This window comes from Dysidea avara, chromosome 4 (assembly GCF_963678975.1).
Source record: "Dysidea avara chromosome 4, odDysAvar1.4, whole genome shotgun sequence".
Taxonomy (NCBI): domain Eukaryota; kingdom Metazoa; phylum Porifera; class Demospongiae; order Dictyoceratida; family Dysideidae; genus Dysidea; species Dysidea avara.
This window is the reverse complement of record NC_089275.1, coordinates 18,520,209-18,535,305: the sequence shown is the minus strand read 5'-3', so window position 1 is coordinate 18,535,305 and position 15,097 is coordinate 18,520,209. Positions and strand designations below refer to the sequence as shown.

The following is a 15,097-nucleotide window of genomic DNA, read 5'->3' as shown; positions in this document are numbered from 1 at the left end:
AAACATAAGTAACAATAAGTGGCCTAACTTTAGGGGTGACCTCATCAAGCAGGTGGCTGATCGCTTTGTTCACACATGATATATTTGGAAACTATCGCAATGGTTAGTTTAAACATGTACTAGTGTTCAATTCTTTTACAGTGGCCTACCAGCTGGCAAATTCTAGAGTCAGCTAGGATCAGGATTCTTCTGTAGCTCCATCTTTTACTTCTCCCCTCTTGGGGATCACGTGCATGTTTGTTGGTGGCTGCAGATACCGTATGGCCGGAAATTTTCGAGGGACGAAACTTTCACGAATTTCGCGAGTAACAAAATTTGCATTTATGTTTGGTGTATATACATATTGTACTCTAATTATCATTGTGATTGTCTAAATAGCTAAAGTAGTGAAGAGAGTTATAACTTGTGTAGTGAAGTGTCAGTGGATGGGGGAGGCCAAAGGGGGACTAGGGGGGCTGGGGCATATATACTGCCCCAGGAAAATTTTGAAATGTAGCTATGATGAGATTGAATCTGGAAGCAATTTGAGAGAAATGCCTGACTGAAATCTAAGGAAATGGTGAATTGAAAGGATTAAAAGAGCTACATATAGAGGCAGCAGTTACAGGGTTTAAAAGTAGTTTTTTTAGAATAAACTATTGTACAATTAGTAGCTAGAATTTAGGGCAATTTTAGTCATGGACTGTAATAAAAGTAACTATGACTATAGGCTGAATTGTAGAGGCAATCTCTAATCAAATAGTGAAGTGGAGAATGTTTTTGAAAAATAGCCATCTCAAGATAGGATCTTCAGGTACTTTTAGCCAAATCCCTGTAAGAGATTTAAGCTGCACACATGTGCACATAGATTATTATACGTAACTTTGAGGTTATACTTTTCTGTGGTGCAGCTTGCTATTTTAACCTGACTTTTACAACTAGCCCAATCACCATTTACAACTAGCCAAAAGTCTCTTACAACTAGCCAAAAGTCTCTTACAACTAGCCAAAAGTCTCTTACAACTAGCTTTTTGGCCACAACTAGCCCCCTTTTTTAGCCCCTGAGGGCTGAAGTCAAGCAAGTGCTAAAATTTTTGAACAGTCAAATGCCCCAGTAGTGGGGCGATTTAAGGTCAAATGGGATCAAATCCCCATTATTCCCCCGTGTACTCCCGGGAGGGGGGCAGTGGAGCTTAGTATTGATAGGTGCATTAGTTCGAATAGTCCCAGGCTCTCGGCCTCGGTTTCGTGCTGTCTCTCAGGCCGGCACTCTCTCTGCTCCCACGTTCACTGATTTCTCCAGGTAGTCTACCGTCCATTAAGTAAGACAAGTCGCTTGAGACAAGTAGATATTGTAGTACTGAATCATTGTAGTTCAGTAGTATCGTCCTCGTAGACCCTCGCGCAGACCCATTCTCTGGGGTGGCGCTTATCGATTAGAGATTTTCGGAGGGGCGCTTATAATCTCTAATCGATAAGCGCCACCCCAGAGAACGGGTCTGCGAGGACGAGACTAGTAGTTCAACATAATGGCCATAGCCACGCCCAATGGAACTGGTGGATACGAGTACAAATTTGTCGATACCACGCCAGATCGTTATGTCTGCAACATTTGTCATCTCCCGAGCCGAGATCCTTACCTCACTACGTGTTGCGGACATGTTTTCTGTAAGTCTTGTCTGGATAATATCAAAAAAGCCGCTACTGTTACCAATGCTTGCCCTGTTTGTCGAGATGAAGAGTTTGTTACATTTCCCAACAAACAACTTGATCGAGAAGTTAAAAGTCTTCATGTGATGTGTACTAACAAGGACAGAGGTTGTGAGTGGCACGGTGAACTGAATGACATCAAAAATCACTTTGGAAACAGTGACGGTTGTCAGTTTGAGGATGTGAAATATTCCAATGAGTGTGGAAAGATGTTACAGCGACGATATCTTACCAGTCATGTTGAGACCATGTGTGTAAGTCGTAAGGTTGACTGTCAGTACTGCCACATTACAGGAGAACATCAATTTATTGTGGGAGAACACAAGGAGCAATGTTCCAAGCTTTCCCTACCCTGTCCCAATAAGTGTGAGGTAGGGAGTGTCCCTCGTGAAGACATGGAAGCACACAGGAAGGAGTGTCCTCTTGAGATGATACAGTGTGAGTATCACAATGTGGGGTGTGAGGAGAGGATAAAGCGTAAGGACGTAGAGAAACATGCAGATGAGAAGATGAAAGAACATCTGTCCATGACAAAAAGTCGACTTACAGCCTCTGATAAAGAACTGTCTGGTGCAAAATCACAACTCACCACTGCAATGAAACAAATCAATACACTAATGCTTGTAGTACAGACACTTGTTCCCCAAGATCCCGATGAAGATGCTTGTGTTGTTGATAATGATACATGGTTTTTAGCAATAGCTAAGCGATGTATTGAGTTAACAGCTGCAGTGGCAATGACAAAATCGGGCAATCAAGTGTGTCCAGTAACTGTCAGTATCACCGAGTTTCATGAAAAAAAAGCAGATAGTACTATATGGTGCAGTGATGCATTCTACACTGATGTTACTATAGGATACAAGATGTGTCTGTGTGTTTACCCTGCTGGCAATAGGACTTCTATAGGCACTCATCTGTCAGTGTACATGTGCCTCATGAAGGGTCCACATGATGATGAGCTATCATGGCCACTGAGGGGAGAGTTTGAAGTGACATTGTTGAACCAGATCAGTGACTGTGATCATTATTCAAGTACAGTGGCTTATGATGATCGTTCCCAAGATGATAATGCTGGTAGAGTCACTGATGGTGATAGAGCTAGAGGTTGGGGAAGACAGCAGTTCATTTCTAATGAAGAGCTCCACAAGGTCACTCTCACATGTCAGTATCTCAAAGGTGATTGTATCTTCCTCCAAGTTAGTAAAGTATAGCCATACTGTATTTACATTTGGAACTACAACATATATTGCAGCTTTTTAGGGCCACGTTTAAAGTTTTAATATGATTTGTGTAATTTTATTATTAGTAGTATATTCTAAAACACAGAGTTCATTATGGAAAATAGAAGAAATCTGTACCTATTTATAGTACTCATAGGTCAGTACTGGCTATATCAGGAGCACCTAAATCAGATTGTTGTTGGTTTGTGTCATATCGGTTCCATGGTTACTGGCTTCTCTACCATCACCATAATCTTGTCCAACATCAACATTTTGTCCATTGTGCTTTGCAACTTGTTAACTATCTGTGGGGGTTACATTATTAGGATGAAAGTATTTTTGCTATAAAAGGTGATCTGAGATCTTAACATGTCTTATACTGCCACCGTAATTTGATATCATTTAATTCTGTGTTCTAGTACTGCATACATTCCATAGAGGTGCACCATAATAATTATATACAAATTTTCGAGGTATGGTCAGGATTTTTTGCAGTTTTATTTTTGAGGATCACTTTTTTTTTACCTATTAGAAAACATAGAGCCAATCCTGATAATCGCTAATTTTCAAGATGAAATTTGCTAACGGTAAGTAACAGCAAAAATTGCGTCCCATGAAAATTTGTATGTATACAGTGTCTTTTATGAAGGTGAACTCTGAGAGCTAACTCAGCATTCTATACATTTCTACTACGTAGATTAGTTTATAGTCACCCCTAATATTAGACCACCTTTATTAGTACACCTGCAGAGTTTACGAGAGGCAGCTGTTTTACAAAATTCATATACTTTGCAACATACAAATCAAAGCATATTCATGCAAATGTTGTTATCTACAAGCAATATGTGGTATATGACGAAGTGTGGCAATTTGCCTAAGTTTTTTTGCTAATTGGATTCATTAAAGTTTTATACTGCCAAAGTTTCTACTATACAGTATGCATAATTCACAAGTAGTTAGGACATGATCAATTCCATTTCCAGAGACATACCTCACCACTACATGCTTTACCATTTTGGATAAGTCTTATTATATATATATAATAGTTATACCACGGGCACGAGTGCATATATACAAGCAAAGCACAAGTGCCCGTGGAATAACTAATATGTTCTACTTTAGCATGTAGATCCACCTAATTGGCAAAATCTTTAGTTGCTATACCCTTCCCTTATATAGGGAACCAAGTAAGCTGTGATTGTGGGATTGAATTTTACCAAACAAACTGTGATTGTGGGATTCAATTTTAATACATCAAACAGTAGTTTGATTTTATTTTTTGCTAGTATAGCAATTTTAAGAGACTAGTGTTAATTATGTTACTTTAATCGCTACATTTACAAAAGTAAAAAAAACTACTGTTGATGTATTAAAACTGAATCCCACAATCACAGGTTGTTTGGCAGAATTCAATCCCACAATCGCAGCTTGCTTGATTCCATATATAAGAGAAGACAATAACAGTATAACATCAAAGAAATCTAATGATTTCTGAATATAGTGTACACTCCTATTAGGTGTGCAACGTCTCAAGTTAATGAGATATACGCACTGGTAGCAGTGCATATATCTCGTTAACATTTTGAGTCAGTGCGATTTGTAGGTTTTATCTTCAGGTAAAGTGATAGAGTTTGATACACCATTTAACCTCCTACAGAAACAGCACTCAACATTTCATAGTATGGTAAAGAGAACTGGTCCTGTAGAGTATGAAAGACTTAAGGATATAGCTAGAACAGTGGAAAAATTGAAATATGGTTCCAGACTATAGGTAACTATGTTCTTTCATCTTATGAGTAATAATATTCATTTTAAGTTACAATGAAAGCAGCACTTACTATAATTATTATACTGTATCTAGACCAAATGTTCAAGTGTTTAGCAAAATGAAAGGTTGGTCTTCTTGAACGTGGCAGTCACATATGTTATTTCCTATTCATTTATTTCTGAGCTGTATACTACTAATGAATTACAAATTTCCTATATTTTATACTTAATGTTTTAGGTACTGTAAGGGTATTACTTTACAAATGAATTCTTCTGGTGTTTTAACTAGAAAGCACAATCTCAACAATAGTTTTAGTGCCAGCATGTGCCTTGTATGGTACAACAAACAAGATTTTGTATCAAGTGATTGAGAGCATAAGGGAATTCACTGTAGTACGAGTGCAGTTACATGATAGTGTAACTTTTCAACAAATTAATTATGTGGCTAAAAATGTGACGCCATACAGGTGTGTACATTAAAATCTTAATTTCTACTTTCAAAGTTGGTCAGTAGGACTGGTTGGTTGGTCAGGCTGGCATGAATGAATGAATGAATCAATCAGTGAGTCAGTCAATCAAACAGTTAGTGTGTCTGTCAGTCAGTCAGTCTGTCTGTCTGTCAAACAGTCAGTGGGTCATGCATTCAGTCAGTCAGCCAATCAACTGACAAAGTAGCAGCTATATTATATATGTATATAAAAATCCATGAGCTTCTTTAGTTCAATATAATTTTGATTTTTGATTATAACTATTAGTACTATCATCACTGCAATAAAGTAATCAATAGTGGTTCCTTTACATATATGTCTCTAATATTCCACACATTTCTACGTGCTTCACTATACACAAGCACACATGTAGCTACATGTAACTAACACATTATTTAGCATGCATTATTTGCTGTTATCAGTCATTTTGTAATCAGTTACTGTACCACCTTTTGTAATACTCTGTTGTGAATGTGAATACCTTTGTTCAGCTACATATTGAATCAACCCTAAATGTAGAACTACATAATGTGACCTGGCCTGATAAAAGTTCAAGATATCCAAGTTTGTTTACGGACAACTCCCCATACCTTACTTGAAACTTTGCCCCATTACTGTGCTATATATACAACAGCTCTGAGCTAACTAAGTTTTGGTTGCTAGCTATACCTTGTTCACAGAACAATTACAAGTTATTATTTGTTAAGTGGTAAAGGCTGTAAAACTGGTTTTTCAGACCGGGTCACATATGAAGCATTATTGTGTAAATTGGTACTGTATATCATCTATGCTTATAGTTGACTATATGTACTGCATACTAAATTTAATGGTATTTTGTATGTACATCATGATCATACATATGCACAGGATGTAGCTATTATATACAAAGGATTTAACAAAACAATTAAATGTTAATAGCAACACTAACTAACATGTAACCCCATAAATGCACAGAGAAGTATTAGAATATTATCATACAGTAAGCAAGTAACGTTAAATGTGACCAGATCTGCAAAAAGGGGTCTTATAGCCTTTCCAAATTTCCAAGTTTGATGAGTCATAACTCATCATGTGTTTAACCTATTGTCTTAAAATTACATCTAGGAACAGCACCACACCAGGAGTGTAAGTTGACCAAATTCCAGGTTGGCACCATACTCACATGCCAAGCTATGGATGGTGTTAGTTACATATTTAATGGGGTCTGCATGAATGCCTGAAAAAGTGCAAGTGCATTTACCATGCTAATATACATACATCATTGGCATAGCTGCAGAATTTTATATAATGTGATGTGCAATTAGTGGTTGTGTTCACTGTTCTTGTTCCAGCAAAGGCTCTCGATATTCACAATAGTTGAAAGCAACTTCAGGAACGTTAGCAAGCTGAAAACTTTGTAGTGTTGGTCTCTTCCTAATCCATCCCATAACTGTGTTCACACCTTGTTGTATCTTGTTCCTGATCACTCCACCATACATGTAAGTGATGATGTGGTACACCACAATAAGAGTGAAGTGAACTGCAGCCATAGTAATAACTGTATTGATAATGGTCTCACTGAAATTGTGATGTACAACAATATATAAAATCTGAAGATTTAGAAGTAGCAGTAGTTCATGATAATTGTGGAATTTAGTTTTGAAGGGATGTGCTATTCCAGTCATTACACATATTGCAGCTGCAATAATGTTGCCAAATCCGAGGATAGTGTTTCTATCTAATGTAGAAATTCCCAGAAAAACAATGCGCATCACTAACTGTAAACCAGGCCAGTAGTAGAATTTATCTTTGTATGGCCCTCGATAAGCATCTATTAGTGGCTTAAATTTGTTAATGTAATGGAATCTCTGGAGTGGTCTGCTAATCAACAAGATAATGGTAAAGGGTACTTGTATCAGGAATATGATGAGATATGTTATGAATAAGATGATAAATCTTACTCCAAGTAGTGGCACATTAGCATCTACTGACCACACTAATGTAGACTGTTCACTGGGTAGTTGAGTGATGGTGGAATGGGAGAACAAGACAATGGATACTGTGTGGAGTATTTTAGTATAGGACAATAGGAATAGTGTAGCAAGAACAGGTAGTGCTCTACGTGCAGTGAGCCTCTGTATTGTAGTGGAGTAACGACTTGTTATGATGAGTGATGTAGCAATGAAGATGAGGTAGAAGGGAAATGATAATTGTAACCATATCTTAGCATAGTCATCCATACCATTGTAGAAACATGTTCTGAATACCCAAATCAAGATTAGCTAGTGATGTAAACATATATGCTAATGTGTTAGTATGAAGTAGCACTGTTGCATGTATGCCAGTGACATTTACAGTAGGCTGCAAAAAAAAGTTTACGTTTGTAATTTTAATTACACTGTAGTAACGTAATTACAGAACGTAATTACGAATTATGCTCTATTGGTAATTATGAATATATTGTAAATATGGCTGGTGAAAAACTACTTTTTTGCATAATTATGGATTACGGTCAAAACGTAATTACAGTACAAACATGGTAATTACTTAGTAATCACACCGTAATTACAATTACGAAACGTAAACTTTTTTTTGCAACCTACTGTACATAGAAAATGAAGACATTGATGGTTCCTTCAGTTACTGTGAGGTTCACTATAAAGAGCATAAAAACTAAGAGAAGACCAGTTATTGCAATAGGTATGATAAGGAACAAATAGATATTGGAACAAAGTTGACATTTGGAGGAAGCAAAAACGCTGCTGAGGCCTTGCTGACAATGACCGTACATGACTCCTGACCTATTAAACTGACATTGTGAGTTAGCAGTGGAGAAGTTAAGGAGTGATGGATGAGGCAAGCAATAATGGAATGGGAATTGTGGCCTAATATGATAAATGTAGGAGTTGTTGTGAGGTGTAGCAGATATCCAACTATTAGCAGGATGTAGTATAGTTTGATCATCAATGTTGCAACTGGTTACTCCATATTGTGTAAGTTTTGGATAGAATACACATTTTTTTGCCATTTTAATAAAACCTGGTGGACACGAATGTTGCTTTATGTAAAACATATTGAGGTAATCATTTGATTGTGAAGGAATTTTCAGAAACATTACACACCATTTGTCTGTTGGGAAAACCACAGCACATGTCACGTTGACACAGCTACTATTGGTATTTTGCATGGTTTCTATAACATTGATAATACATGGTGTTGCATACAACTGGTTGACAGCAGTCTCAAATGCAATTTTTACTTTTGAGTTCGTAAACGCTTTGGTGTTGTAAGAAACGTATATATTCATGGTTTGTCCAGAAAACAAATAACCTAATTCTTTTATACTACAATCAGGATGTTCATTATCTTTGCAGGTACAAAGTGTATTTCTAGAAATCTGTGGTAATACATGATAATTAACTGATAGATTTGTAAATTTTATGTACTTCTTGTTGACATCAGATGGGAGCATGTTTGAAAACGATGATTCCGGATACCAGCGGCAAGTGTCTAGTGGCATATAATTGTAGCACTGTACTTGTGGGCTGTAATAATTAGTATGAAAAATGATTGAATAGTTTTTATCTTTTGAAACTTGATCAGTAAGTTGAGTATCACTATAGTACTGAAAAATGCATAATGGAAAAGGCAGTAAACTCAAAATAAAAATTTTACAAACACGATTTTTGTAGAAAATTAATGCAGTGTTTTCTGCTATAGCTACAGATTCTTCACGGTTTTCATAGTTGAAGTCTATGATGCATATTGCTACATTTTTAAGAAACGTTGTTGTTCCATTTCGCAGGAGAATTAAACTGTTAAAATTTAGTTGAATAATACTTCTATACATCAAATTCATGTGAAACATTACGTCATTGATCAAAATAATGTTAGTGCTGAATAACTCAATAACATTACCATGTGTCACATTTTTTGTGTGATAATTATTAGAAAAATTACTGTTATCTAATATCAATGTTCTGAGTTTTAGGTTACTTTTAATGTGTAACATCTTTCCATTACTATTATTATGGAACACAGAATTTGAGATAATTGCTTCATCTGTATCAGTCAACGATATTAGTGCATCACTCAGTTCATTGTGTAGGAATATACAATTATTTACATGCACAGTTGCATTATTTTCCATGATTACAAATATTAACTGAAACCGTGCTGCATTGTTTAAGAACCTACAATTAGCTAACTTAACAGTGCTATTTGTACCAATAAAACTAAAAAAATTTCCAAGATAATTATTACTAACAAACTCACAATCTGTTATCAATACTGCTGTGTTTCCTGTAATGTGAAATGCAGGTATTTGCCAGTGAGTTATTTGTTGGACTTCTTGATTACTACTGTTAGAGATGTTTAATATGACCTTAAAATTCTTTACTGGGACATGTAGAACTAATAGACTAACTGCACTACTCAAATCACAATTATCATCACAATGCAATTTGTATGAATTAATTGAAATAACAGAATTATTCATTGCTAAATTTGTTCCACTGTAATACAGGTAAATTCCATAACACATGACATGACTAAATTTTAAGTCACCCAAAATATTGATTCCTATTAAGGCATACATTGTGATATGTAGAAACTTTTTACTGATATGTATTCGATGAAGCAGTACACTGCTACACTCTTTAATTACCAACATTGCATAGCCATGATCATCATCATGTAAAGGAGCATAACGTGTACAATCATTGATGGTAATATTGTTTATTGTTAAGTTTGTGACATTGATAAATTTTACGCTAATAACAATACTAGCATTGCAAAGAACGACTACATCTGGTGTTGTGCCACTAGCAGTATTATTTCCAATGAGTGAAATGTTGTGGACATTTTGTATTATAAGATCAGTATTAAGGTGATGTATTCCTGGTAGGAAGAGTAGTTGAGTGTTAGAGGTGAAGTATTTGGTGGCATTGAACAGGTAGTGTTTTAGGTTATGACAATGAAGACATGTAGTCTTAGGATAGTAGTAATCATCAGGTGTCACAGTGTAGACACTACCAGTTGTGGTAGTCCAAAATAATGCCAGGAGCAGTAGCAAAGCATCACAGCAAACAATCGGTAACATTCTGGAAAAATACTGTAATACTTTCAGGATAAATGTGTAAATGCATAAAAATGATGTAATCATATAGTACGTGTTTGGTAGAAATATCCCCCAAATAAAATCCAATTAATTATGGCATCCTAGGCTTAGAATATAAGTATCATAGAAATATTTTTACACAACAAAAGTACCTTTATGGGAGGGCTACAGTGAATTTAAGGTAAAAATCTAGCATTGCAAACCTATATACTGTAGCCGTCATAGAATTTTTTTAAAACTAGGCTGTATAGAGGATAAGTGGATAGCCTAAGGATGCCACAGCCTAGGATGGATGGATGGATCATACAACCAGTTTCACTAAAAAGTGAGCGATATGATCAAACTCCAAAGTTAGTCAGTTATAGCTATTGTGTAGGATTATAGTTAAGCCCAATTAGCTAGCTATAACTATGTGGGATACCCTACTTACTTTGACATATTAAGCGAAATATACATGTATATATTTAATTCCATTGCTAATGTAGCGATTTCCCCATACCTGTGATATACGGTCTGGTCTCTTATTTCAATCCCTTAATGTTTTACATTTAGTAACTATTTCAACTGTAATTATGTATGCACTAGTAGTCATTGTTGATTTTTGCTTACACTCACTTGTCAACATGTAACTACACTGTAATCTAAATTTCACAAATTGTTCTTCCACATGCACTTACATGCACAGAAAATAGTAAAGTAACTTGTTTACGAATAATAATTCAATATTATAAGATTGGAAGTAAGGGTAAATGGACTATTAAGTAGCATAAATTTCAGTTTCGCTACTCAACAAAAGCATTAATGATGTCTTTCTACATTATACAAACACACAATATAACCGCAACTGTGTATAGATAGCTACATTCTTTCAACATGTGCACCATATAATTTATTGTATCAACATAATGATCTTTACATTATGTGCTTGTACCAATATATTCCAATGTATATGCATATGGCCGTGCATACTGGTATTACTATGTATATGATCTTGCACAAAATATAGCCACTCTGTCTAGAATGTCGTATATAATTTTCATCACAAGCCAATCAGTTTTGCACAACATGCAGGCTAACAAGCCACTATCAGATTACTTGAATGTTTGACACACAGTAGCTATGGTAGCAAAATCTTTCTTTAGCAGAATCAGTACTGCATGCATAGTGTCTTATTTATCCACTATATTATACTATTGTGTGTTAGTGTATTGGTACGTACTTATATAGTTTTGCTCATCAGTTAACAAACTAATCTGTTTATATATCATAGTTCAAATTCTCTACACCAAACCAATGCATGGGTGTCAGATGGCATTTTACCTGAAAGCTCTGTACATACCTTTTCACCCTCCAGCTTAGTATGAAATATGTTTCCATTTGCTATTCATTAATGTCTACGATAAAGTGTTACTTACTAGCACAAGTATTTATGATTAGAACAGTTGTTAGTATTTCACTATAATAAGCTATGCTCCAAATGTATTCAAACCCTTCAGCTTTCAAGCCAATTGACAGTGGAACAGACTACTGGTAGCTAACTATGTATCCCTACACCACACACACATTTAGTGAACATATGCCTATCAATCCCATCATTTCTCGAGCTCATTGATGTTCTCTTGTGTAATTGGGTTCAAGTACTTGAGTTGTAAAATGCACAATTAGTAATTTCTTTAATGCAAGATGTGTTGTGGATTAAGAGTGTAGTTATCTATATGTGACCGGATTTGCGAAAAGGGGTCTTCCACACACATCCAATTTACGAACTTTGGCAATTCATAACTTCAGATAGGAAAATGATATTGCTTGGAAATTTGGACAGTGATGGGTACCAACATAGGTTAATAGATGAAAAAATTGTCAGGTTAGTATCTTTTTTGAACACAAAGGTATGGTCTTTCAAGTTCATAGAATTGGATGTGTGTGGAAGACCCCTTTTCGCAAATCCAGTCACATATGATATGCAAAATATCTTGAACAAGACAGGGGCAAAAACGGGTTAGTTGTGGTCAAAAGTCTAGTTGTAAGTAGTTTTGGGCTAGTTGTAAATTGTGCACTGAACAGTCACTGTGTGTATAAATTAAAGTTGAGCTATGCATTTGCATGTGCATTTTAAAAATCTTTACCATCTAACATTTAACTAAAAGTATATCAAGATCCAATCTTTAAAGAAAAGATTTTTACCAGCCAGGTAAACAATAAGTTAATATTCTTTTGAATCTGTTGAATATTAGACAAATAGATGATTTTCTGGTAATACTTTGTGTCATTGCAATAGACAAATGACTGGAATGTAATAGTAGATGGTAAGTCATTGATAAACACCCGTATGCTCCCCTGAGGAATACTGATAAGTAGCATGAAGCATAGATAATATATACTATGTACCCTGGTACGTAGTATATATAATCTATGCATGAAGTATGGCAAATGGATTCTGTTGCTGATTGTAAAATTAATATGAATTAAACCAGTTCCACAATGTACCTTACTCATGATTCCCATCCCCCATAATTTGACCAACAATTTGTTTAGTGGCATGCTATCAAATTCCTTATGGAAATGGATTGCATCAATTTCTGCCTTATAAGTATAAGTTAGAAACTCAGACCAAGGTTCTTCATGGTTTTAGAAACTGAAGTGAAGCCAAGGTTTCTAAAACTATGAAGAACCAAGGATTTGGTTCCTACATTTTGTTAAAATACTATACAAAGTGAACGTACTTGGTAGTCTAATACATTATTCAGTAGGTTTCTAACCAACTCAAGGAGATTTCTAATATGGTTTCGGTTCTATGGGATTTAGTAACCTGAAAGGCCTTGTGTTGTGGCACCTGAGCAAAGTGAAGCGGGGGTGCCACCACAGGGCCTGAGGGGTTCTAAATTCCATGGAACCCTGTGTTTTGGTGTTTAACTTATTTAGACCACAATGTTTTGTTGCGCCTTCACAGCTGCTTATGACATGGGAAATGTAGCATTGTGTAGTGTTAACAAGTAGAAATACTCAAATGCAAGAGATTAGGCAGTAATTCTTAGGCAATACACTGTATTTCCACCTAACTTGAGTACTGAGACAATTCTATGAGTTTTTCATAGGTATTTAATCCACTGCTGGTGCTATTGTACTTTTAAAGAGATGATGAATAGGTATTTGAACACAGCTTTTCAAATAAAACAGAGGAATGTTATAACATTATAATGCTTCTTGACAAGGAGAATGACTTTCTTGACTGGTAACACAGTGCATAAAATATGAATCCATACTTTCCACGATTGTAAAATAACAAGGATAAAGGCAGGAAATAATCATATAATCTTCCAGACTTCAGCCCAACTATACACAGCTATTCAGCACTCTTTAGACAGAAAAGATTAGGTGAGTTAGTTAGCTGAACCCACACCTTTTTCTTAAAAAAAAAACAAAAACAAAAGAAAAGAAAACAGTAAGGGTTTTCTAACAGACATGCATCAGCAGAGTGTCCTAGATATAGCTACACCATCAGCTGGTTGAATAGCAGTACCAGATATTGTGCCACCCACTTCTCATCTGCCATCCCCCAACCCACAAACCACTAAGGTGATTTTAAGAGGATCACGTGAGATCACGCGACAACATAATTAAATTCAAAGATTTATATACATTACATTAATACACTCCTGTAGTTTACAAGCCATTGGTAGTTTTCTTCAAGAAATTGCCTTATGAAAAAGTCAAAAAACATCATTACAGTAAATGCATGCACGTATACACACAGAGAATACATCACAGTACAGCATGGCAAAGCAAACCACGATATACAGGCAATGATTATGCAAAGCCGTGTGCTATATTAGGGAGTTTTGCAAGCCTTTTTCTCATGATCATCGTGTCCATCACTGTACACCCAAAGTTGGCAATGAGCATCACAGTATTCACTGGCATGTAATTATGGACCATGGATGGCAAACTGAAGCTGGGCAACAATCTTCAACATCATAGCTACTGTTATTGGAGAAGACAAGAGTAGAACAGTTAGCAGTAGAAACTTGCAGTTCACTGTGAAGTGACAGAGTTTGCAACAGGTATTTATATTGTATGTAACAGTTTCACACCTTAGTATGGCTTGGAATAATAATAGTTTCTGTCACTTTAATAGTTTCTGTCACTTTAATAGTTTCTGCAATGATTATTTTGTGTATGTACTGTCTTGTTTATAACTGTAGCTAACTGTAGTGTTTGTTTTTGTTGTTGTATTGTACTTATGTATTGTAATATCTCCTGCAAGGAAGAATGGCTTTAGCTGACTGTAAAAAAATATCTATCTATCTATCTTGAAGTATACGTACCATTGTCTGCACATGTCAGTTTGTCACAAATTTCTCAACACATCAGTCTGACTGTACTATTTTACAAATTCCCAACACAAGTCCATTACTATAGCTATGCATAGGGCATAGCAAGCCAAATTTGACAAGAATTTCATATGGAAAACTGTGTACAAAGATTTTTACTCAAGATTAATTACTCTAATAGAGCAGTCATTCACGTTAATCAAATGAAAATATTTTTACATGAAAATATATATCATGAAATATTTTACATGAAAATAAAGTGAATTATGGTAATTAGAGATTGTATTTAGGGTACTAATCACCACATCAATTTATTTTTCAACATTCATAAGTATGCAACATAAAGGTGTAAGTTTTGTAAACTCTATGCAGGTAAACATACACATATAAAATCTTTGGTTGGTCTATACCACCATGCAGATCTAAACTTTTATTATTATTATTATTATTACTATCATTATAGCTTTACAGTGACCAGCACTGAAGGTCTGACAGCAACATTTT

General features: G+C 35.5%; 1 protein-coding gene and 1 long non-coding RNA gene across 2 annotated transcripts; both read left to right on the top strand.

The window, feature by feature from the left end:
* Window positions 1-1,455: 1,455 nt before the first annotated feature.
* Window positions 1,456-3,040, top strand: LOC136252809 (TNF receptor-associated factor 4-like). The gene has a single exon (XM_066045381.1). The coding sequence runs from the start codon at window positions 1,509-1,511 to the stop codon at window positions 2,898-2,900; it is 1,392 nt and encodes a 463-aa protein (XP_065901453.1). The 5' UTR covers window positions 1,456-1,508; the 3' UTR covers window positions 2,901-3,040.
* A 7,355-nt stretch (window positions 3,041-10,395) lies between these two features.
* Window positions 10,396-14,257, top strand: LOC136252404 (uncharacterized). The gene is made up of 3 exons (XR_010699542.1): window positions 10,396-10,443; window positions 10,505-10,587; window positions 14,096-14,257. It is a non-coding gene; the product is annotated as an uncharacterized lncRNA (long non-coding RNA).
* Window positions 14,258-15,097: the final 840 nt, after the last annotated feature.

Coding starts and splice junctions, on each gene's coding strand:
- LOC136252809 (XM_066045381.1), top strand. CDS start 1,509: ATGGCCATAGCCACGCCCAATGGAACTGGTGGATACGAGTACAAATTT.